The following is a 25,694-nucleotide window of genomic DNA, read 5'->3' on the forward strand; positions in this document are numbered from 1 at the left end:
TTTGTGGTATGCGGGCCTCCCTCTGCTGCGGCCTCTCCCGTTGCGGAGCACAGGCTCCGGACGCGCAGGCCCAGCGGCCATGGCTCACGGGCCCAGCCGCTCCGCGGCACGTGGGATCCTCCCAGACCGGGGCGCGAACCCGGTTCCCCTGCATCGGCAGGCAGACGCGCAACCACTGCGCCACCAGGGAAGCCCCCATGTCTTTTTTAAATTGAAGCATAATTGATTTACAATATGGCATTAGTTTCAGATGTCTGACATAGTGATTCGATATTTTTATACATTACAAAATGATCACCATGATAAATCTAGTTACCATCTGTCACCATACAACGTTATTGCAGTATTACTGACTATATTCCCTATGCTGTACATGACATCCTCATGGCTTATTTATTTTATAACTAGAAGTTTATACCTCTTAATCTCTCTTACTTATTTCACTCATCCCTCCACGCCTCTCCACTCTGGCAAGCACCAGTTTGTTCTCTGTATCTATGACTCTGTTTCTGTTTGTTTGTTTTGTTTTTTAGATTTCACATATAAGTGAAGTTATATAGTATTTGTCTTTTTCTGTATGACTATTTCACTCAGCATGATATCCTTCAGGTCTATCCATGTTATTGCAAATGGCAAGACTTCGTTCTTTTTTATGGCTGAGTAATATTCCATTGTGTGTATATGTATATATATATATATATATATATATATATACCACATTTTCTTTATCCATTCATTTATCAATGGACACTTAGGCTGCTTCCATGTCTTGGTTATTGTAAATAATGCAGCAATGAACATAGGGGTGCATACATCTTTTCAAATTAGAGTTTTTGTTTTCTTCAGAATAAAAACACAGAAGTGGAATTGCTGGATCATTTGGTAGTTTTAATTTTAATTTTTTGAGTAACTCCCATACTGTTTTCCATAGTGGCTGCACCAATTTACATTCCCACAAACAGTGCAAGAGGGTTCCCTTTTCTACACATCTTTGTCAACAGTTGTTATTTGTTGTTTTTGTTGATAACCATTCTGACTGGTGTTAAGTGGTAGCTCTTTGTGGTTTTGATTTGCTTTCCCCTGATTATTAGTGATGTTGAGCATCTTTTCATGTGTCTGTTGACCATCTGTTTTTCTTTTGAAAACTGTTTATTCAGGTTCTCTGCCCATTTTTTAATAAGTTTGTTTGTTTGTTTGTTTTTATGTTGAGTGTATGCGTTCTTTGTATATTTTTGGATACTAGCCCATTATCAGTTACATCATTTGCAAATATCTTCTCACCATTAAGTAGGCTGCCTTTTGGGTTTGTTGATAGTTTCCTCTGATGTACAAAGGAAAGCTTTTTAGTTTGATGTAGTTTTATTTGTTATTTTTGCTTTTGTTGCCCTTGACTGAAAAGACATATCCAAAAATTATTCCTAAGACTTATGTCAAAGAGTGTACTGCCTATGTTTCTTCTAGACATTTTATAGTTTTAGGTCTTACATTTAAGTCTTTAATCCATTTAGAGTTTATTTTTGTATATGGTGTGAGAAAGTAGTCCAGTATGATTCTTTTGCATACAGTTGTCCAATTTTCCCAACACCATTTATTGAAGAGGCTTTCTTTTCTCCATTGTATAGTCTTGCCTCCTTTGTCATAGATTAATTGCCCATTTAAGTGTGGGTTTATTTCTGGACTCTCTATTTTGTTCTATGATCTATGTGTCTGTTTTTGTGCCGGTACTATACTGTTTTGATTACTGTAGCTTTGTAGTGTGGTTTGAAATTAGGACGTGTGATACTGTCAGCTTTGTTCTTCTTTCTCAAGATTCTTTTAGTTATTGGGGGTCTTTTTTGTGTTTCCATACAAATTTTAGAATTGTTTGTTCTAGTACTGTGAAAAATGCCACTGGCATTTTATAGGAATTGTGTTGAATCTGTAAGTTGCCTTTGGTAGTATAGCCATTTTAAAAATATTAATTCTTCCAATTCATGAACACATATATCTCCATTTGTTTGTCATCTTCAATTTCCATCATCAGTCTTATAGTTTTCCAAGTAAAGGTCTGTTACTGTACTTCCTTGGTTAGATTTATTCCTAGGTTATTTTATTCTTTTTGATGTAATTGTAAGTGGGATTATTTCCTTAATTTCTGCTGGGACTCAGAGCATGGGGATTTTGTGTGTGCTCTTTTTTTTTTTTTTTTTTTTTTTGTGGTACGCGGACCTCCCACTGCTGTGGCCTCTGGACGCACAGGCTCAGCGGCCATGGCTCACGGGCCCAGCCGCTCCGCGGCATGCAGGATCCCCCCGGACCGGGGCACGAGCCCACGTCCCCTGCATCGGCAGGCAGACTCTCAACCACTGCGCCACCAGGGAAGCGCTGTGTGTGCTCTTTAAGAGCAGAGTCTCTGTTTCCTACAGCCCTCTACCTCTCCCATATGCAAATCCCACTGGCCTTCAAAGCCAGATGTTCCAGGGTATCATCTTTCTGATGCAAGACCCCTGAACTGGAGAGCCTGATGTAGGACTTGGATTTTTTTTTTCTTGGGGAGAACCTCTATTGTGATTATCCTTCTGTTTCTGCATTGCCTTCCCACGGGTGTGATTCTTGACTACACTGTGTCTCTGCCCCTCCTACCCATCTTATTGTGGTTTCTTCTTTATATCTTTAGTTGTGGAAAATCTTTTCTGCTAGTCCTCAGGTCATTCTCATAAATAGTTGCTCTGTAAATGGTTGTAATTTTGGTCTACCCGTGGGAGGAAGTAAGCTCAGGGTCTTCTTCCTACTCCATCATCTTCAATAGTTTATTCTTTTTAAATGTTGAACAATATTGTAGGGCATGTTAAACTGTTTGCTTAACCATTCATCTGTTGAAGAACATATGTGTTGTTTCCAGTTTTTGGCTATTATTTTAAAGTTAATATAAACATTTGTGTACAAGCTTTCAGTGCAAATAATTCATTTCTCTGAGATCAATACCAGAGTGCAAATGCTCAGCCATATATCAGTTGCATGTTTAGTTTTTTTAGAAACTACCAAAATGTTTTTCAGAATGGCTGGCTATACCATTTCACATTTCATCAGCAATGTATTAAGTATCCAATTTCCCCACATCCTTGCTAGCATTTGATGTTTTCATATTTGTAAAAACAGTTAGCCATTCTAGCAGATGTGTATTGATAGCTCACCATGGTTTTAATTTTCATTTCCTACTGGCTAATAACTTTGAACATCTTTTCATGTGTTTATTTGCATCTATGTATATTTTCCCATGAAATATCACTTTATGTTTTTTGCCACTTTTTAATTAGATTTTTTTTCTAGTTGAGTTTTCAGAGTTTTTAATATTCTAGATACTAAGCCTTTTTTGGATATGTAATTTGCATACATATTCTCACACTCCATACAGTGTCTTTTTATCCTTTTAACTGAGTCTTTGACATAATAGCAATTTTTATTTTTAGTGAAGCTTAATTTATCAATTTTTCCTTAAATGAATTATGTTTTTGGTGTCAAGACTAAGAAGGCTTTGCCCTAAATCCTGAAGATTTTCTTTCATGTTTTTCTAAGAGTTTTACAGATTTATGCATACATATAAAAAATTTTACATTTAGGTCAGTGATTAACTTTGAGTTAATTTATGAATGTATTGAGATATAATTAACAAATAAAACTGCAATATATTTAAAATGTACAATGTGATGATTATATATACATATATATTGTGAAAGAATTGGATTCCCACCATTCAGTTAATTAACAAATTAACTCAAATATCAATTTTTTTTTTTTGGCTGAGAACACTTAAGTTATACTTTCTTAGCACATTTCAATTATACAATATAGTATTATTAACTACAGTCATCATGTTATACATTTGATCCTCAGAACTTACTCATCTTATAACTAAGAGTTTGTATTCTTTTGCCAGTGTTTCCCTATTTGCCCCTCCCCTACCCCAGCCTCTGACAACCACCTTTCTACTCTCTGTTTCTTTGAGTTTGACTTTTTTTCTTCTTGATTCCACATATAAGTGATAATATGCCCTATTTGTCTATCTCTGTCTGAATTATTTCATTTAGCATAATTCCTTCCAGTTTTATCCATCTTGTCACAAATGTCAGGATTTCCTTCTTTTTAAAGGCTGAGTAACATACCATGTATTATATATATATATATATATATAATATGTATCTGTAATATACATGTATATCACATTTTCTCTATCCAGTCATCCACTGACAGACACTTAGGTTGTTTCCGTACATTGGCTATTGTGAATAATGCTGCAATCAATATGGGAGTGCAGATATCTCTTTGAGGTAATGATTGCTTATGGCATTTTTATTTTCAATGTCTTGAGTAATCTCCATACTGTTTTCCATAGTGGCTGCACCAATTTACAGTCCCACTAACAGTGCACAAATGTTCCTTTTTCTCTACATGCTTGCCAACATTTGTTATCTCTTTTCTTTTGGATAATATCTGACATACACTACAATATCCACTATTGCTTATTTTTGTATCCTCTTCATTTTTTTACAAAGCCTAGAACATTGTAAGTTATCCTCGAACCTTTAACGTTAAATGACATTAAAAAATAGGCATTAGGCATGAATTCTGGCATCCGTTGGGAGAATTCGTGCTGATCATCATTGGAAAGAATCTCAGATATGTTGATTCTGGTAATCTCTGGTCCTAAATGTGTTTTGAGAGTAAATCTTTTCTTCTAATAATAAAAAAAGCCTGAGGAAATCTCTATTCCCTAAAACAAACAAACAAACTTATGTTCTGTCCTTATGTCTTGTCAGTCCAGTGTGGGATAAATGATATGCTGCTCAGAGATGGGGGCTACATGTAATTAGTGGGGAGTGATGGGAGGTGTCCTGCTTACGGGGCAACCTCAGACACTTTGGCTCTCATGGGGAATTGGCTACCTAAACTGGTGCTGTCCGCTGTCCAAGCCAACATAAACATGGCTGGGAACAAGGCAGTACTTTTATGGTCCTCAGTCCCTGGAGACCCTTTTTCACTGGGAAAGATACTCTCACTACAGTGAGCACTTGCCTGAGACCCAGAGGTCTCTCATGGCAGGGGCTGCCTGCGACTACCTCTACGAGTTGACTCAGCTCCCCAGGCACCCAGAGGCCCTCCTCCTGGAAACCCTTCCAGGTCATTGGGAAACAAAATGCAAACACTCTCCCAGGATCCTGGTCTGTGTGAACAGGCAATAAGCAATGGTGATAACCCCCCTTTAGCTTGTCATCTTCTAGGATGCAATCACATTTTCCAGGGACAACTTTGAAAACTATGGCCTTTCTGTTGATCTTCCTCCTGTAGTGCATAAAAGCAGTCATTTCAATCCAATTTGAATCCCATGTAAGTCCCACCTCCCCTATCTACTACACTCCCTTTCTTTATCCCATGTCTCAATCTTAGTCCTGGTACTGCTATAAGATAAAGAGAGGAAAAAAGCCCAGGTCCTAAACTCCAAGCTCCCAGGCTAATGTGATCAGATGAGTGTTTAAAAAAAAATCTGTGTGTCTTGCTTGCCAAAGGCAGAAACCCACATTTCTATCCCCTCAATGTCCCTGAGAGGCAGGAATTATTATCCACCTCCTCCCTGATGATGATGATAATAATAATAATTAGTATTTATTGAGTTCATACTATGTATTAAATATTGCACTAAGCATTGTGCTGGATAATTGCACATAATCCTCACAAAATCACTGAGTGGTCGATTCTATTATTGCTCCTAATAAACAGAAGAGGGAAACGAACCTCACAGGGAGTGAATTGACTTGACAAGTCAGAATGGTTTGCTCTCTCTGTTGGACGGGTCTTCCTTTCAGAGAGCCTGTGAATATCTCCTGGGTGGAAAAGCCTCAGTCTTTGAGAGAAGTTTTGATTTTTGAAAAGAGCTATAATTGGCAGAATCGGGGAGTAGGAGATCAAGTTGATAAATATTGTGTTTGGGTAAATAGCATGTGTGGCCTCAGGGAAAGGGGCTGGTTTTCTTACGTGGGTCAGAAAGCAGTTCCCAGGGGGACCCTGGAGAGCTTCAGACTTGCAGGACCTTTAGAATTGTTCCTGGATTCTTAATGCTCAGAGCACATAATATTTAGGATAGAGATGGGATTTAGAGTTTATCTAATTTAATCATCAAGTTTACAAATTTCGTTCAAAGAGATGTGATGTGCTTTAGACAAGGTCACCACTTAGTGGCAGAAGAGGGGTTCTGAGCTCCTAAATCTCATCCCAAGGATCTGTCCTCCTCTCAATATGGGGATTAAGTATCTTCCTCTTTGGGATACTTTTTAAAAAAACCTTAATAATATATTTCCTTTAACCCAGTGTATCCAAAATGCAATCATTTCAATATGTTCTTGTTATTAAATTGATGGTGATATGTTTTATATTCTTTCTTTGGTAATTATTTATCATAGCAAAACATACATAAAATTTACCATTCTAACAAATTTTTTTAGGTGTACAATACAGTGAGATTAAGTATATTCACAATTGTTGTGCAACCATCAGCACTATCCATTTCTAGAACTTTTTCATCATCACAAACTTAGTACCCATTAAACAATAACCCCTCATTCTCCTTTCCCCCTAGCCCCTGGTAACCTCTATTCTGCTTTCTGTCTCAATGAATTTTTAGTACCTTATATAAGTGGAATCATACAATATTTGTCATTTTGTGTCTAGCTTGTTTCACTTAGCATCATGTTCTCAGGATTCATCCATGTTGTAGAACATATCATTATTTTGTTCTTTTTATGGCTGAATAATATTCCATTGTATGTATATACTAATTTTGTTTATCCATTCATATGTTGAAGAACACTTGGGTTATTTCCACATTTTTGGCTATTGTGAATAGTGTTGTTATGAATATAAGACGTTGAACTACTTTTAAAAAAGTGAAAATCTTAGGGCGGAGGGAGGGGTAGGGGAGACAGCAGTAGACATGAATAAATTGTATTGCAGTGAACAGTGAGGAATTTGGGAGCATGAGATACACACTTTATGAAATTGTCATCCTCTTAGGTATATGGCAATAGCCAGGAGGGTATAATTCGAGGCAGAGTAATGCACAGGAAAATAAAAGAGGATGGAAGTTGTGAGGAGAGACATAGGTGGTTCAATCTCATAAAACGAGGCTCCTGACCTCATTATTTGGGGGTGAGGCCTAATACCTGAATCTCCACTTTTAGAGCATGAGCACCCTTTCGTTTCTTTAGGGAAATCATCCATTTCTTCCATTTTGTCTCTTTCTCTCAGCCCTGGTCTTTTTGCATTGATTAGCTGCAAGACTTTGAAGCCTATTCTACTGCCTCTGGGCAGGGAATCACAACTGGATGCTCACAGATACATATGCTAGGAAGACCCTTCTCCAGGAGAGAGGTTAAGAGTTCGGGGTTCTTTCCTCCTAAGAAAGAGTCCACAGGTTGGAGTCTCCTCATGGTTTATCCACCCTAATCCCCCACCTAAGATTTGTTCAGTGAAGCTGCTGAGGGAACACATAGGCCCAATGATTGCCTTCAGATTTTAGCTTCTCATCAGACCTTCTCAACTATACAATGGGAATAGCCCATCTTGAGAAAAGATGTATTTAGATTTCTGCACTGGTGGGAAAGAAGACCATGGAACCTCTCACATCTCCAAATCTGAGTTTATGGGATTCTATAAACATGAAAGAAATAAGTGTTACACTTAGCAAAATTTAAAATAAAATTTATAATATCTTATACCTAAGTTGAAACTCAGACATTGGAAATGTTTGACAGATACAGAATACACTTAAAAAAAGAGAGACATGATTGAGAAGATATATTCTCCCTTAATCTGGAAAGAAGCAGGATGTAGAACATGAAGGGTCACTGTAAAACCTAAAGAGTAACCCAGATTTGTTGCTCACAACAAGGGCAGGGTTACCTCTCAATACAGATACAGTCATTCTCCTCATAAGGCACACAGCAGAGAGAAAACAGGATTTACACAGGCTGAGGAAATAAATGGCAGATGTTAAACAGGAAGCAATATAGCGTGGGCATTAAATAACTGTATTTGGTTATGAAATTTAATTTCAGATCATGGCACAGCACCCATAAGCTGTGTGACTTAGTTTTCTTGTTAATGTAAACCTCATTTCTTACACTGGTAATGGGGGTCAAAAATAGTACCTACCCCATAGGTAGGGATATTTCGTTAGAATAAATTTTCAAAAGTGAGATTACAGCATTAAAGCATGTAACATTTATTTATTTATTGACCACTCCACACGGCATGTGGGATCTTTAGTTCCCTGACCAGGGATTGAACCTGTGCCCCTTGCAGTGGAAGCACAGAGTCTTAACTACTGGACGGCCAGGGAATTCCCTAAAGCATGTAACTTTTAAAAAGTTCTTGCTATATTTTGCCAATTACACCATCAGCTGTGATGCTCGAGGATATGTGTTTCAACACAAACTCTTTCATTTTGAATTTTCAGTAATATAAACTGTAATTTAATCGGCAAAAATGTTACGTATTGTTTTACTATAGAGTTCTTGGATTACTAGTCAGAACAATTTTTCCCTTGTTTCAAAGCCAATTGTACTTTTTGTCACTCTTCTTTATGTTCTTTTACTATTGATTTATTTTATTATTTAAGCTTTTTATATAATAAGGATGTCAATAGTATTTTTACCTGTGGAAAAGAATTACAGTAGCCTCAACAATTTCACCCCAAGCAGAGGAAGTGTTTGGAAGCCAACCAGAGAAAAGCACTGATGTGTTTATGGGCAACTGGGATTAAGCTAACATTAGGAAATCATTATATCGAGCCATTAAGGATAAAAGTGCCATGGTAAGGGTCACCTGCCTCCCACAGCCTGAAAGTCCTTGTCACAGCTGATCTTAAACACAGCTAGCACCCGAGTTCTGATCTGTTTGGTCTTGGTACCATAGATGATAGGATTGATCACTGGAGGCAGAAGTAGATAGACATCACCCATGAGAACATGCACAGTGGTATCAAGGCTGTTTCCAAAGAGGTGCACCACTGAGAGGCCAATGAGAGGCACATAGAAGGCCAGTACCACACCAATGTGTGACACACAGGTTCCAAAGGCCTTGGCCCGTTCTGACTTGGAAGACAGCTGCAGAACTGTTCGTAGAATCAGAAGATAGGACAAAGAGATGAACAGGGCATCCACGCCCATGACCACCAAAAGGGCAGTAAGACCAGAGACCACATTGGGCAATGTGTCTGCATAGGCCAACTTCATTACACCCTGGTGCACACAGTAGGAATGTGAGAGCGCGCTGGAGTGACAGAAGGCTAGCCATTTGATGAGCAGAGGCACCAAGTTCCCTGGACTCCTCATCCTGGCCCATACCTTCACTGTCTGCATACTGGGCTTCCCTTTTCTCAGCTAGGTGTTAAGAGATACCTTACCAGGAAACTCTTCCTGAGAGGCTGTGTTTTCCTTCTACCCTTCCTTTCCTTACCCTTCCCTTCCCTTCCCTTCCCTTCAATGATTCATCGGTTCTGTAAGCATTTACTTATAGGACTTATTATATATGGAGGCTATTTGATAGATGCTGATGATGCAGAGTCAAAGACACATCTTTTGCCCTTCAGATGCCCTGTCTAGGGTGAAAGATAGACAAGTAACCCAAATATTAGAATCTTGGGATAAGTGTTAGCAAAAGATGTGCATTTAATGCAGGGGAGGGTGAAAGGCATGATCAGAGGAACCTTCCTGGAAAAAGATGGTCCTTCTGTTTAGTCTTGAAACATGAGTAAAAATTAAGCAGACAGAGAAGGGAATAAAAGATGTTCCAAACAGTGGGAATAGGGAGGTTTTTGGTTTTGTTTTGTTTGCAGATCTTCAGGCTTCCAGGTCCCCAGGTCTAAGGTCAGTGGAAGAGGACAAAAACACAATTGTGATTAAAAAATAAAAATAAAAACAAAAAAACACAAAATAAAAGCTAAGATAAAAAGGCCAAAATCAATCTCTTAAGGTAACAAGGAAACTTTTCTGGGGTCATCAAATGAAAGGCAGCAGCTCCCTCCAATGACTTCCTGGGAGATGGAGGTGCTTGGCAGGATCCTAGCTGCCAGGCATGGTCTCTGTGAAGGCTCTTCTCTCTGTTCCTGGCTGATAGGTTCCTCCACACTTAAAAGCTACCTCTAAGGCCACTCTCACTGCCACAAAGAGAACTTGATTGAGTCCTAGTACTCCTAGAGCTTTATCTTTCTTGGAACCTCTGCTGACCATTCATGTTAGGCGAGACATTTCTTTTTTAGGAAGCCCGGGGTTGCTCTGCGTCACCCTGTTCTCTGACCTATCATCACACTGTTTCCCTGATAGGCTCCCTAGGTGCCCTGGTATTTAGAGGTAATTGTCTCTAAAGAGCTAAGGGCTTAGCTTCAAGAAGAGTTTCTGAATCTTGAGAATAAACTCTGCAGGTGTCTTCATCAGTGGTATTCAGGTAAACCTGTTCACCCCCCCCAGGATTCTTCTTCACTCCTAACCTGGGTCCTTTCTGCTACTGGGACATGCCCTTCTATTTGGCCTTAGTGGAGAGAGTTTGGAAAACATGGGTCTTAGAATATAATATGATAAAATGAAAACTAAAATTTTATATTGGCTTATCCTCATCTTGAATAAGCAAGGACAAACAGATCCAAGGTTCAAAGGTCAGAAAATCCACACCTCTGTTTACTCTTTGATCTTCTCCATTCTCAGAGCATGTGCCAAGATATTACAGCTACCTTCCTTGGCAAATATTAGATCCCAGATTTGGCCCACTCAGTTGCTGTCAGAGAATGAAAAGCCTTTTCCAGATGCAGATGCTTACAAGCATGGAGGGTAGCAAAGGGAGCACAGTAACACACTTTCTCAGGGCCTCTGATGCTACTGCATCAGCACTAGCAGACAGAAGGGTCTCTGCTTGTCTCAGAGTCAGATACCTCCCTGACTCTTCTCTCCGCAGGGCTCCTTTTCTGCTTTGCTGGTAACAGCCTAAGACTGGGGACCATCATCACATCTCCCCAGTTACCTATCCCAGAAGACCTCATGTTTCCCTCCTATGTGCTCTGGCCTTCTGCCTAAAGTGACCCTGGGCCAGACCCAGTTTCAGCTTCAATTTGGGTCTGAATGTGGTTGTTGCATTTACTCTCACTTGCCTTTCTGGATGTCAGCTAATGCTCTGGAACATTTCATCTTGGCCCATGAAGGTATGTGTGGGATGCAAGGGATTCCCCTTCCCCTGCCATGAGACAGTTTGTGGGGTGTTTGAGGTCCCTCAGGATGGCAGGGACCTTGGTCTGCTTGACCCCAGTGAGGATGCACTCACTTGAATATGGTACAGTCCTGTTGAGATGCAGCTGAATCTGACTTTTCCTTTCAAGCACAGGTTTCTTTATAACTCTGCCCATGAAGCCCATGGGAACAGGCTAGGGGAATATAGACTAAGGGCCCAGACAGGGGACAATATCTCCATGGCCACTTGTATGTCACTACCACAGGCTTCCCACTGTTTCAGTCTGGTGGGTGGGAGGGCAATCACCAGGGGCCCACCGCCTCTGCCATGAGTCCCGCACTCACACACATAGGGCTCTAGACAATCTATTTCTACTCCTCCAAGTAACTCAAACTCCAGTTAAACACAGTGGTTAGTGCTTTCCTCATCAGCCACTTTGCTAGACACAACGTGGGTATATAGTTAGGTCCTTGGGCTCTAGGAGTTCACAACCTCTTTACCGAGATGGGTACACAAAAATGTAGTCCCATAATTCAAAATAAGGTCGTGCACCTCTTGAGCTTTTCTTTTCCCAGCTTTTCTTTCAGTTGATGACACAGACCTTGAGGTAGGGAAGCCACTTTTCATTGCACCCGGGTCACAGAAAAAGAATACATGACATAAAGGCTCTTTGCTTAGATCACATAGTTAATGAATTATAATATTGGTCTGAGAACCAGGTATTCTGACTCTTTATTCATTCACATTCAACAAATATTTATCAGGGGCCTGCGATGTAATAAGAAAAATAGACGCCACACACACAAATCCCCACCCTCATGCAGTATTCTGGTTAGGGGGACAGACAATAAATGGAGTTGATATAAAAAGTGAAATAGGATGTTAGGTAGTCTAATGGAGAAAAATAAAGGGAAGAAGGGAGCAGATAAATATCAAGGGGGTAGTTGAAATTTTAAATGAAGCTCCTGCACAACATTATGTGCAGAAGGCCACACATAAGGAAAACATTTCAGAAGCCTGAGGGAGTGAGAAATATATTTATGGAGATATTTGATGAAGACCATTCCAGGAAGAAGGAACAGAAACTACAAGTACAGTTCCTGAGAAGGGAATGTATCTGGTAGGCCAGTGTTCCTGAGCAGAGGGGACCAGGGCAAGAATAGTAGGTAGATAGAATCGGAGAGGTAATGGGGAGTTGGATAATATAGGGCCTTATAGGACTTACAGGATTTTCACTTGGACTCTGGGTTCAAGTAACTGCAACAGTGGCCATGTATCCACCACTGTTCTGGCTTTTAGGGAAGTCTCCAATTCATGGTGAGCTTGTCCACTTGGGTCACAGATGACATTTACTCTGCAACACCCATTCCCCAAGTGTCCAGATTACACACTCACTTCCTAGGAATGGAAACTTACAAGTTTCTAGGATTGTTGGACAGTGGGGTTTTTCACACATTAGTGGGTGGCAGGTGTGCTGGGGGAGAAACCTCTGTAGAAGTAGTGAGGACATCTTGACTGTCCAGTTCTTAAGACTGAAGTTCCATCTCCTTCCCATGTTTAGGACTCTGGGTACCCCATCCTTCTTCTCTAGCCCAAGCCCCTCTTTCTCTTTCTCTCCTCCCTTTCTCCATGACCCATCTTATGTCATGTGTGGAAAAAAACAAGCAAAAATCCAGTCTGTAAGTCCACATCATCTGTACTTTTTTACTTATGTCCAATGGTGACTAAGACATGGTCCCTGGTCTTGAGAAGTGGGCAGAGTCTGCTGTGGGGAGAATGGTTACAGAGAGTCTAAAAAGGGATGTCACGAGGAAGGTGCTGTAGGAGCACCTCAGAAGGACACCAGACAGACTTGAGAAGTCGTGAAAACATCTCTGAAGGAAAGTCACTTCTATTCTAAGTCAGGAGAAGGGAGAGAGTGAGGGTGCTGTAGGTGGAGGTGACAGCTTGTGCAAAGACTTGAAAGTGAGATAGAGCAATCAGGGCTAAGGAAATGCAAGTTGTTTGTTGTGCCTGGAGCATAGAGAGGAAGCAATGAACCTTGAGAGGTAAATGGAGCCACACCATCCAGAGATGTTATGATTTTTCTATCTGGCAGACCTTGTTTTAGGGTCTGGAAGACAACATAAATGAAACAAAGAGTTCTTATTCTCAAAGAACTTACCCTGTAATGGGGAAACTAGACAAGAAATAAACAGGAATGTAATATGTTGGGGAGAGGGTGAAAGTGCTAGAAATTAAAACAAGGTAGGTAAGGAAGAGAGAGTAAATCAGGCAGGAACTGAGGGAGAGGTGTTGTCATTATTATTTTTTATAATATAAAGGGTCCTGTAGTAAGGGGACACATGAGCAGAGCCTGCATGATAAGAGGCAGTAAGCCACGGGGGCACCTGGAGGAAGAACATCTCAAATAAGGAGAACTGCAAGTGCAAAGTCTGAAGATGAATCATGCTTGGTGATTTTAAGGGAATATTTGGAGGCTAGTGTGGGTGTAGTAGAGTGAATAAAGGGGAGAGTAGTTGGAGATGAAGTTGAGATTATGCAGAGGAGCCAGAACACATAAATCCTTACAAGATATTATAATGACTGTGAATGTTCTCTGGGTAAGACAGGGGGCTCCTGGAACATGCTGTGCAGAGGAAGTGACATGATTTGTCTTGTGTATTAAAATAATCCGTCTAACTACGGTGGGGATTATTTTACTTTACTGTACTTTACTGTACTTTTACCTTATTTTACTGTACTGTAAAGCAAAAGTATATTAAAGGAAGATCCACCAGGAGACTATAATATTTCAAGCTCAAGATGGTGATGGCTTGGATCATGGGGGTAGCAGCTGAGGTAGTAGAAAGTAGTTGTACTCCAGACAGCAACATCTGGAATACCTGGAAGAAAGAGTCGTCAGCATTTGCTAAAAGGTTGGATGTGGAACGGGAGATACAGACAGGTGTCAGAAATAACTCCAAGTGTTCTATCACAGCAACTTGAAAGGCAGAGTTTCTGAGTTATGGAAGACTGTGGTTGAGAATGTTTTTTCCTTGATGTGAATATTAGGATATGGTTTTGGACATGATGAGTCTAAGATGATTGTTAGATGTTCAAGTGAAGATAGTGATACACAGGCAATTAGATATGAGTCTGGACTGTAGATATTATTTTGGGATTTGCCAGCATATAGATGGTATTTAAAGACATGATGCTAGATGAGATGACCAAAAATGAGAATATAACAAAGAATAAGACAGGTCTGAGAGCAAAGTCCTGAGACATTCCAACATACAAAGATCAGGAAGATAAAGACTAGCAATAATTGAGACTAAAAATATTATTGTGAAATATGCTGAAGATTTTGACATCATCCTAATTATTAAGTAGCCGGTACTGTAGTCACTTAATAAATTCCCTGTAGATATGAATGACTACTTCTACTTCCTTGCTGGATCTGATACCAGCTACAGGGCCCACCGTTACAGAGTGACACCAATGTATTATTGAAATATGTACTTTAAAATTTCTAGAATTATTGGATATACCCAGCTTGGAAAAAATCATTAACTTGCTGGATTAAGCCATTACATAAAAATATGCTACAAGTTAAAACAATTCTAAGTAAATAACACAAGTTGTAATTCCTTTGCAATTCTAGTCACTTTTCAGTTTCTGCTGGGGCAGAATGTTGGCAGAGGGCAGAAAGAAATTTTAGAATATGCTTAGTTGGGAAAGAACATCAGGTAGAAATACATTTGTGAGGCTTGAAGATTTTGTTTTGGGCTTTTCTTCCATAAATTGGTTGAAAATTTCTAGAGAACAGAGTTTTGTTTTTTGTTTGTTTGACTAAATTATGTCCCCCAGTACAAGTTAATTAATTCATGTGTAAATGTATATTATATTGTTTATATTATATATAATATACATAAATGTTTATATTATATATAAATATAGTCTAGATATATAAATATATATATATATATATAGTTTATATTATATACAGCAATACAGCATTAAAGTTAGAGTGGGGGGACCCTGGAGTCAGTTTGCATGTGGATGTGAAATATGGCTTTGTCACTTACTAGCTATTTAAGTAAGTTACTTAACATTTTTGTGCTTCAACTTTCCCACTGATAGTAAAAGTAACTACCTTATAGAATTGTTTTGAATATGAAAATGTGTTAATATACGTAAGAAACAGAACTATGACTGGTCAAAGGAAATAATACATGTTAGTTACAATTATTATTACAGTTAGAAAATACTACCTATTTCTCAAAAAGGAGTCACTTTTTCATACTGTGTCATTCTAACTGCCGTGAATGTTTAAAGTAAAAAGAGAAAGACTACTGGCAGGATAAACAGGCATAAGCAGGATAAACTCTTTAGAACAAGCAGTGATCAGAGGAGAAATTCTAGACAGGCTGTTCATTCCTCCCATTCTTATGTCTCTTGTCTCCTCATTTGTAAAATACAGAGGTCAGTCAAGCTGATTTTCTAAATATATTTCATCTTTGATTTTAAATATTTGCACACTTAGCTTCAACAAACACCAGATTTACTCTTCTATTGATAATATGACCTGACACAGACTGTCTCTAGAATTCTATGATTCTATGTGCCTTTGGAATGGAGAATTTTTATCACAGCTCTGCGTATCTCTTTGGTCTTCACACTATAGATGATGGGGTTCATGACCGGGGAGATCAGCAAGTAGGTGTTAGCAATCATAGTATGTACATAGGCTGTGACTTGTTTCCCAAATCTGTTTACAAAGGAGAGACTGATCAATGGAATATAGAAGATAGCAATAGCCCCAATATGGGAGATACAGGTGCTGAAGGCTTTCTTCCTCTCTTCTGGGGATGTGATGCTGAGGATAGTCTTAATGATCAAAACATAAGAAAGGGGGATGAGAATTGAGTCCACACCAACAGTAGAGGTCATGGCAGTCAGCCCAACTGCATTGTTGATCCTGGTGTCTGTGCATGAGAGCTTCATCACATGAGGGTGGAAGCAGTAAGAGTAGTGGAGCACGTGGCTGCGGCAGAAGGACAGTCTCATAAGAATTGCTACCATTGGTGTCAGCGTTAGTGTCCCCCTGATGACAATTGCCACTCCAATTTGAATTACTCTGGAGTCAGTTAAAATGGTGGCATACCTGATGGGATTAGAGATGGCGACAAAACGATCAAAAGCCATGGCCAACAGCACTGACAATTCCATGACAGTGAAGAGTTTAACAAAGAACATCTGTGACAAGCAGGCAGTAAAGCTGATCTCCCTGGCATTGAACCAGAATATACCCAACATGGTGACCAGAGTGTATACGGACAAGCCAAGGTCAGTGGTGGACAACTTGGAGAGGAAATAATACATGGGCTCATGAAGGCTGGGCTGAGTAACAATGGCAAATGGAATCAGGCTGTTTCCTGAGAGAGCTGTTACATAGAGAAAACAGAAGGGAATGGAGATCCAGGTGTGGAAGGCTTCCAGCCCAGGAACACTAGTTAGCAGGAAAATAACGGAAGAGGATGTGATATTCTGGAAGTTTGACATGCTGGATTAAAAGTACGGAATTCCAAGGTGAAATTCTGGAATAACCAAAAAAACCTACTTTTAAAAAATTAATCCTATTACAAATAATTTTATTCAACCAAAAACTAACCACAGATGAATGTCTATATACTATGTAAGTATGAATGGCTCATTTAAATTGATAAAATAATTGTAAGATTTCAACTGTTATTGTAGGTACTCTTTTTTTTTTTTTTTTTTTTTTTGTATTTTCCCCAGCCCACGATTTTTCTTCCCTGGGGCCCTTTGCTGGTAGCTAGGTTTATACTATGTGATCTTTTCCTCTAGCCAAAGATGACTGGACTAAGAAAAGACATTTTACCCAAGATTGGCCAATCATATTCCATCTTCTTTGGAATGTTTTTCTGTATAGTTGGCATCAGAGAAAAATGGATTGGGGCTTTGGAGCAGCAATATTACATTGGCCATGAGAACAGAAAGTAGTGAAGCTTACAGACAATTTGGGAAGCCAGAAAATATTGAGAAAGAGATACTTATAATGCAAAGCAACACATGTGAAGTGATAATAAATGGCTTAGGCATCAGTGCAGTCATGAGCAGGTGCCTACAGTATCTGACCTTTCAAGTGACTCTTGCAGTACAGCACCTGGAATTGCATTTGAGAGAGATGTAGAGTTAGACCTATCACCTACAGAGGCCTCTGCCCCCACTTGTTATAATGTGCTGCCGTGTTCAGATATATTTCTTTCTTCAATCTGCTTGAAGACTAGCTTTTCTCCATTAGCAAAGAACAGATTTTCTCCGTTTTGTTGACATACTTCTCAGGTGACACCTAATAGAATGTTATTGTTTTGCTTTGGAGGGGAATATAAAACTTTGTTGCAAACATTATATTTCTTTTTTCATTGAGCAGAGAATTGCAGACTGGGTAAATGGGTCTGTATGAATTGGAAGAGGGGGTCGGGGGAAAAACAGAGATTAGTTTATTAGATTTTCCCAAGGCTTTTAGAATGGCATATGTGAAAGTGTTGAGTCTGAATGAACTTGTACTTACAAGAATGAACTTGTAGCCAATGTTAAGGTTCCTCAGGGGAACCTAAGGTTTCCAGACCTCACAAGTTCACCCAAAGTGCAACCTCAAGAATTCCCTAAATAAATCTCTTAGTTTTAACAATGGGAAATTTAAAATTCAAATTAATGGAAAATTAGAGAAAAAGAGTGTTAAGTTACATGAGTTGACCAAATCAGTGAACTATGATTTTAGAATTTCCAGTTTAGAATAATGCGAGTGTCCTCAGAGAACCAATCAAATTACTGCCAAATGTATTATCAAACCTCATAATGGAAATGAGAGTTAACAAAAAAGGGAACATTTATTTAAAAAGGGAATTTTTTTGGACACTACTTCCAATGATTGTTTATTGAGTGTCATGAATTTGACAAACGTATAGAAACAAAGTAGATATGGTCTTGCCCAACTGGCATGCATTTCACAATTAACTCTGAAAATTTGAAAGATTAACAAGTTCTATTAGTACTTTTCATAAATAGATTGATTTCTGAAAAACATTTTTATAGCTTTTACTTTTAAAAAGTATGTCTTGATCAGAAAGATAAACTAAAAACCTATCAAAAGAATGATACTTATAATAATTTAAAAGAATGGGTTCACCTCTCATTTTCCACAAGTCTTTGACCTGTTCATTTATTATTAGTTCACAGAACCTGGGATTCAGTTTTTCAAGTTAACAACTTCCTGGGGTTACTGGGAAGCAGAGTAATCACGAAAAAGGGATCACTTCAATTCTGTGTACAAAAGGTTTGGGGTATTTGGAGAAGGCTTTCCAAGAAAATCAGTGCTTGAAAGATTTCTATGTTTTGTGTATGTCAAGATGAAGTATGCCAAGGCTTTTAGAGTGGCATATGTGAAAATGTTGAGCCAGAATCAACTTGTAATATCTCTTCCTTTGCTCTTGCCTTACACTCTCAGAGACATTTTCTGAGCACCTACTCTGTGCACAGTGCTGTGTTAGAAGCTAAGATATAATACAAACAAAATCCCTCTTAAAGAGTTTATAATCAAGTAAGGGAGAATGAATGTTGCTGTTTATAAATAACTCCAATATCCAGTGTATTATGATGAATAATAAAAACGGTTATGAGAGTGCAGAAGGCCTCTGTCAATTAATTCTGCCTATCACAGTGATTTTCACGGTGATATGCAAAGATTGAGTTGTACTTTTTGTCATTGAGTTCTAGGAAATTTTATAAGAGATCAGTTTAGAAAAATAAATTGCTATCTGAACAATTTCTCTTTCACTCTAACATCTTCATTGTTCCCCTTACATTATTTCATTAATTCAATTTATTCACTGCTCGTTTTCATTCTTCTTATCATTTTTTCCCTTCCCTTTCACAGTGCAGGTTGAACTGATCTGTGCTGAGCCTGGCAGAAGAGAACTCCCTTGAATTCCTTCTTTTTCATTGGTCTACAACCATAAATCCCTGCACCCTCTCATCATCCATGCTGGGCTCAGACACAGAGGTTTCCTTATTCCTTTCATAGCCAATAATGCCACCTAAGCACTTGATCATCCATCATAAACACTTCATTCATTCCAACATCAAACTGGGAGCTCAGTGTGTATTGTGTCAGCACTAAGGGTACAGAGCAAGTAAAATAACAGTGGTTTGGTGCCTGAGGAAACCAGAGAGGTTGTCAGGACCTCATCTTTATAAGGCTGAAAACCTTATCTTTAATGAGTCCAGGGACTCCTCTGAAAATAAAAAATTACCAATTTTGAACACCTACTACATGCCAGGCACTATATTCAGCAAGGTGTGTATCAGAGGAATCAGAGACGAAGAAATGCTGCTAGTTGTAGAGCGCACAAGGGTAAGATGCTTTAGATAAGCCAGAAATTAGTGTGGAGTGACAGATTCTGAGTGCGCGTATACATGAATGTGTTTGGCTGTGTGTCAAGAGGAATTAGTTTCAAGAAATCTTAACAGAGTAGCTGAATTTTAACTGTGTAAAGTTTTGATACGTGGGTGTGAGTTCACAAGGATGGAAAGCAGGAAAGAGGTATTCTTGATACATAGCAAGGGAGCAGAAGCTGAATGTAATAATGACACAATACAGTTTGTTGGCTGACTACAAGAAAATCAATATGCTGAGCCTTAAATGTGAAGCTGGGTGCTGTGGGAAATGAAGCAAGAGAAGGCTGGCGGGGGGAAGGACATTGAAATCTTGAATTCCGTGGAAAGGATAAGGGACTTGGATTTTAGTTTCAGAGCATCAAAAGCCAGGCATTTCCAAATATTTTATGAATAAGTAAATAAATCATTCTTCATCTCTTCTCATTTAACACCAATAAAATTCCTTTCCTTTGTTAGCATCTTATTTAGTACCATTGACTCCTTTTCTGCAGTCTACAATACTCAAGTTTTACCCCAATCTATTAATGAAAGCTTCCCACACATTTATATCAATGTTGTCAACACATTCAATGCAACCAAGACATATTGAACATCTTTCATAATTGGCCACTGTGCTTAGCTAGTGAGAGAAATAAGACATAAACCCTGTTTCTCTCTCAATTTCCTGCCTTTTATAATAACAAAATTGTTCTTTGAAAGACAGTCTGCTTTTGTTTATTATTTCTTCACCTTCAGTAACAATCTGGATTCTTTCCCTAATGATTCTCAGAAATTTCTCCAACTGATGTCACCAACAACTTTCTAAATACCAAGTGCAAAGGTTTATTTTCACATTTGTTTTCCTCTCTTTTATCTCAAATTATCTCAGTGTTGACTACCTCCACTTTGAAACTTTCTCCTTTATTAGCTTCGATGGTAGTGATTCTGTGAGATTTCCCCCCCTGTTTATCAAATAATATTTTTGTTCTCTGTCTTGTAATTTTGCTGTTCTTTAGGGGCCTGTTTTTCTTCCAAGGAGTTCCTTTTCTTTCTTGCTTTCCATATATTCTCCTTGGGATATAGTAGTTATTCCCATGGCTTTAAATAGCACTTATATCCAGATGACTTGCAAACCTTAAATCTAATTATGGCCTCTCCTGAGTTCTGTATTTCAAAAGTTAATAGAATCTTTGAAGCTGTGGCAAGATTTCTAGGCTTAAACTTGAAGGCAGTAATGAATCATGGAACTAGAGTGAGGAGATCAAATTGATGATTTAGAAAAAGAACTGGCAGCAGTTTGGAGAACAAATCAAAGCTCACTGCTTAGTGCCAGTGAATAAAATGTGAATAAACTATTTTATCTATACCTGAGGGATATCTCTACTCATACGTCCTCAGACACCTCAACCTCAGTAAGAGCCACAAAGACCTCACTCCCTGTCCCATTCCAAACCTGGCTCTCTCTCCAATGCTTCATTTATCAGTAAATGACATCAAATTCTAGCAAATGATCTGCTTAGAATTGTCTCCCTAATGCACACACACCACACACTCTTCTCCCTCTCTCTCTCATTCTCAACATACATATCGTCATTAAATTTGTATTGATTCTACTTCGGAAATGTCAAAAACTGGAGACTCAGGAGGTCTATATATGAAGGCTAAGTAATACCAGTCTGGTTGGTAGTGGGACCTTGAAGCTGTATTTCATTGCAATTGTCTTAAATTGAGAACACAAAACTGTTCATATCAACAAATAAAGGAGGACTAATGGATATTATTAGGAGGAAGCACAAAAGTTCCCCCAAGTTACTCTTTTTTGCAGCCATCACAATCAAATCTGTTCAATCCCTGCACATCATCCCCATTCATCCTCTCCAATCGCTGCACAACCTTCATTTTCTCTTGTGAGAAATAAGCTATATTCTCTCCACTAATTTTCCTGTCCACTTAGATCACAATGATGCTCTTCTTTCATTGCACTGCCATGAGCTGTAGCTTGTGGCTATGTCTTTAACTGCTGAATTAGACCATATGGCATTATCAGTATTGTCCAAGTCATTGCCAATCGCATGGCTATTGTGTGACTGATCTGGGTTTAGATCCTTGCTCAAACACCAACTAGTTTTGAGATCTTGTATGGCAGTAATGACAAAAAATATTATAACAACAGCTACTATTTAGTAACTTGTTCTGTGACTGTTACTTTGCCAAGCACTCTATAAACATTTTATCTTTTCATTCTTACTACAACACCATGTGGCAAGTATTATTAAATCACTTTTCTGTTAAAGAAACTGAGTATCAGAGAAGTTATGAAACATACAGGATCAATACAACTAGTGAATAGCAGAGCTGGGATTCTAGACCTATTTCTTTTCTTTTCTTTTCTTTTTTTAAAATTTATTTATTTATTTTTGGCTGTGTTGGGTCTTCGTTTCTGTGCGTGGGCTTTCTCCGGTTGCGGCAAGCGGGGGCCACTCTTCGTCGCGGTGCGCTGGCCTCTCACTGTCGCGGCCTCTCCCGTTGCGGAGCACAGGCTCCAGACGCGCAGGCTCAGTAGTTATGGCTCATGGGCCTAGCCGCTCCGCGGCATGTGGGATCTTCCCGGACTGGGGCACGAACCCCTGTGCCCTGCACTGGCAGGCGGATTCTCAACCACTGCGCCACCAGGGAAGCCCCAACAGATACTCTTAAACACTATTGTGCCAGGCATTTTTCCTGGCTCTGAGATCAAATGTCTGAGAAAAACTGATGAGGTCCTTGCTTTTTCCTGGGGTTCATTTGCACCTCAGTGGCCATGCCTCTGCAGTCTCATTAGTAGGTTCTACTCTGTCTTTTCCCTAAATACTGCTATTCCCCAGGTCCTTTTTTTCAGGCCTCCTTCCCCTTAGGTTTTATTACTCTAAGATATTTTTCACCACTCCTGTGACTTCAACCCAGGCATCAGTTTAACTCTCAAACCTTACTATCAGTGCAGGAGTCACTTTGTTGGGAATTCAGAGGTAAGTACATATTCTAATTCCTGTGAGTCAAAAGTGAAAAAAATGAGGCCTCTTTTCCAACTGAGGTCCAAGGGCCGAATCAAAACCCATGGAGTTTAGTTTTTTCTGCATTCCCTCTTAATTCAAATTTTCCAGTCATTATTTATTTATTTATTTTTAGTAAGTCCTTAAGAGGCTGCCTGTATTGAACATTTTTCTCTTTACTTCTCAAACACCCTCTGCATCACAAGTCCTGTAACCAGTTATTCCCACTCAGGTTGAAGCTACTCCCTGTTCATTCAGGGGCTGGAATGAAACTCATCAAATTAACTTACACTCAAGAGTTTTTTTTCCCCAAGTCATGTATAGACCATCTTGGAGTACTAGGTCTAATTCTAATTCTGTTCATTGCACACTGGCATTTTGTCAGTTATTTACATATTTCTTGAAAGAATGCATGCGTGAATGAGAGAAAGAGGATACACACATTATAAAAACCAAGCATTCTTTCTACAGATAAAAATAGGGCATCAGAAAACTTAGGACAAGAACCAATATAGAGGAACTTTTTTGATCTTAGAGATTTCTTGACCTGGGTTGAGTGTATGCTCATATCCTCAAACAGAGAAGATGGTTCAGTAGATGGTCCATTCACCATCTGAATGGAGATGCATCCAGCCTTAATGAGGCTTTCTGAGGGACTACGCCCCCACCTCAAGCCCCTCAATTCATTTTCAATGTCCTTTTGTTACGATGGAATATTAAGAAGCTTACTTAGATCATTCTGCTCCAATTATTATCTGTTAGTTTGCAATGAATTTTTGTTCTTATTAAGGTTAACTTAAGCCCTATTTCTTCAAGGAGCATTTCCCTTAAATGATACCAGCTTTACAGGTATTACTTGAATAAACGCTTTACCAACAATCACACACTGTAGTCTCTTTGCACAGATTGAATTCTTCTTTCCTAGTATTTCATTTTTATCAATAGTTCTTACATATTTATTTAAACAGGAGTATCTTTCTGTAAAATATTAATAGTATCTTAACTATACTGTTTTCATTGGGTATGCAAAGACTTTTAACTCTTAATGGACCTCTTAAGGGTTTTTGCCTTGGAAAGTGAGAAGTGAAGAAGCAGGATGAATTGCCTTTTGTGTTGTCCTAGATTTGTATAGAAATGCCCTATCTGCCCATGACCATAGAATCATAGAAGTGGAAAATATCTTACCATTATCTAATCTAATCTTTTTTATATGTGTATATGGATATATACTGAAGCCTAGAGATAACAAGTGGGCCCTGTTTTTGCAGGACATGTTCCTTTTCCCCAGGGAAATCTGCTTCCTTCACTCATCATGCCATCCTTCAACCAGAGCATTTTCCACTCTGCAGTCTTCTTCCTTACTGGTATCCCTGGTTTTGAAACTTACCATGCCTGGATCTCCATCCTATTCTGTTGTCTCTTTGCCATTGCCATCTCAGGGAATGGCATGATCTTGCTTGTCATCATCACTGAGTCGAGCCTCCATGAACCCATGTACTATTTCCTTTCCATGCTGTCCTTCACGGACCTAGGGCTGTGCCTTTCCATGTTGGTCACCATGGTGGGTATTTTCTGGTTCAATGCTCGAGAAATCAGCTTTGATGTCTGCATTGGCCGTATGTTCTTTATCCATGGTTTCATATTAATGGAGTCCTTGTTACTCCTGGCAATGGCCTTTGACTGTTACACTGCCATCTGTAACCCACTGAGCTATGCCACAATCTTAACCAATTCAAGAATCATCAAAGTGGGCTTTGTAATTGTTATTAGGGTGATAACAGTTGTAGTGCCTTTACTCCTGCTCCTTAAGCATCTGTCCTTTTGTGGAAGTCATGTTTTCACCATCCATATTGTTTCCACCCTGATGCAATGAAGCTTTCATGCACAGACACCAAGATCTACAGTGTATTTGGTCTGGCCATTGTCATCTCTACTGGTACCTTGGACTCTGTCTTGATCCTTCTCTCCTATGTCCTGATCATCCATTCTGTGCTCAGCATTGCCTCCCCAGAGGAGTGGAAAAAGGCCTTTGGTACCTGTGTATCACACATAAGTGCTGTTGCCATCTTCTACATCCCCATGATGAGCTTGTCACTGGTGCATAGGTTTGGGAAGCATGCCCCTCCCCTTCTGCATACTCTCATTGCCAATATTTATCTGCTCATCCCTCCTGTACTGAATCCCATAATCTACAGTGTGAAGACAATGCAAATTTGCAAGGCCATGCTCAAAATATTTCTTTCTAAGCTAATTTAAGACATTTTTCAGTGTATTCTTTCTTTACATTGTCTTCTCTGACTGATGTTTGATTGTTCACTAATGTGAGTTACAGCCATATACTGATAAATGTTTACGCATGCTTTCATTCTTCTGATAATCCAATAACTTACTATTTACAGAGTTCTAGATTGAATTCTTTGAGAACAGGGATTATGTCTTTTGTATCTGTAACCCTATACTGCACCTGGCACAGAATAGGACCATGGTTAAAATATGTCTGCAAAATGGACAAATTAAGTCATAAATTGGGGTCCAAAAAGTCTCACCACCTCTAGGGTATGTAACTATCAAGGCATGTCTGATATAATTTAGATCAGTAGAAAAGTCTAGGTTTTAGTATTTCTTAGTTATTGGAAATGATTATTATTATTATTCTCCCAAATAGATTATTCATGGCTGAGGATCATGAATAAGTATAATAAACAAGAAGAAATGTGAATTAAAAGGATACTTTTCTAATTCTTAAAAGAGTTCTTCAGAGCTTTTGGTAAATGTATTGATATTTTAAGTATCTAATGTCTGGTGATTCATCTTCTAAATATGTGTCTAATGGAGAAAGTGGGCAAGAATGCAGTGATGTGTTGTGATATTCAACACATCATTATATATTGCAATGATAATTTAGAAACTACTTAAACATTTACTTCAGAGTATTGGTAAAATAAAATGTGAACTGTCATGCAACAAGAT

General features: G+C 38.9%; 3 protein-coding genes across 3 annotated transcripts in view; 1 reads left to right on the forward strand and 2 right to left on the reverse strand.

The window, feature by feature from the left end:
- LOC129392863 (olfactory receptor 51E2-like) overlaps window positions 1-9,365 on the reverse strand; it is a 16,572-nt gene extending 7,207 nt beyond the window's left edge. Inside the window, exon 1 of the mRNA XM_055091371.1 lies at window positions 9,190-9,365. Within this exon, the coding sequence (XP_054947346.1) occupies window positions 9,190-9,365 (176 nt within the window). The remainder of the gene's footprint in view (window positions 1-9,189) is intronic.
- A 6,487-nt stretch (window positions 9,366-15,852) lies between these two features.
- LOC102989412 (olfactory receptor 51F2-like) lies at window positions 15,853-16,797 on the reverse strand. Its single transcript, XM_007119300.3, has one exon. It carries the CDS (start codon window positions 16,795-16,797, stop codon window positions 15,853-15,855), a length of 945 nt encoding a protein of 314 aa, XP_007119362.3.
- A 7,239-nt stretch (window positions 16,798-24,036) lies between these two features.
- On the forward strand, window positions 24,037-24,980 carry LOC102989673 (olfactory receptor 51F1-like). Its single transcript, XM_024118625.1, is given in 2 exon segments — window positions 24,037-24,559; window positions 24,562-24,980. Coding segments are annotated over 2 exon segments (942 nt in total).
- Window positions 24,981-25,694: the final 714 nt, after the last annotated feature.

This window comes from Physeter macrocephalus, chromosome 16 (assembly GCF_002837175.3).
Source record: "Physeter macrocephalus isolate SW-GA chromosome 16, ASM283717v5, whole genome shotgun sequence".
NCBI classification, from domain to species: domain Eukaryota; kingdom Metazoa; phylum Chordata; class Mammalia; order Artiodactyla; family Physeteridae; genus Physeter; species Physeter macrocephalus.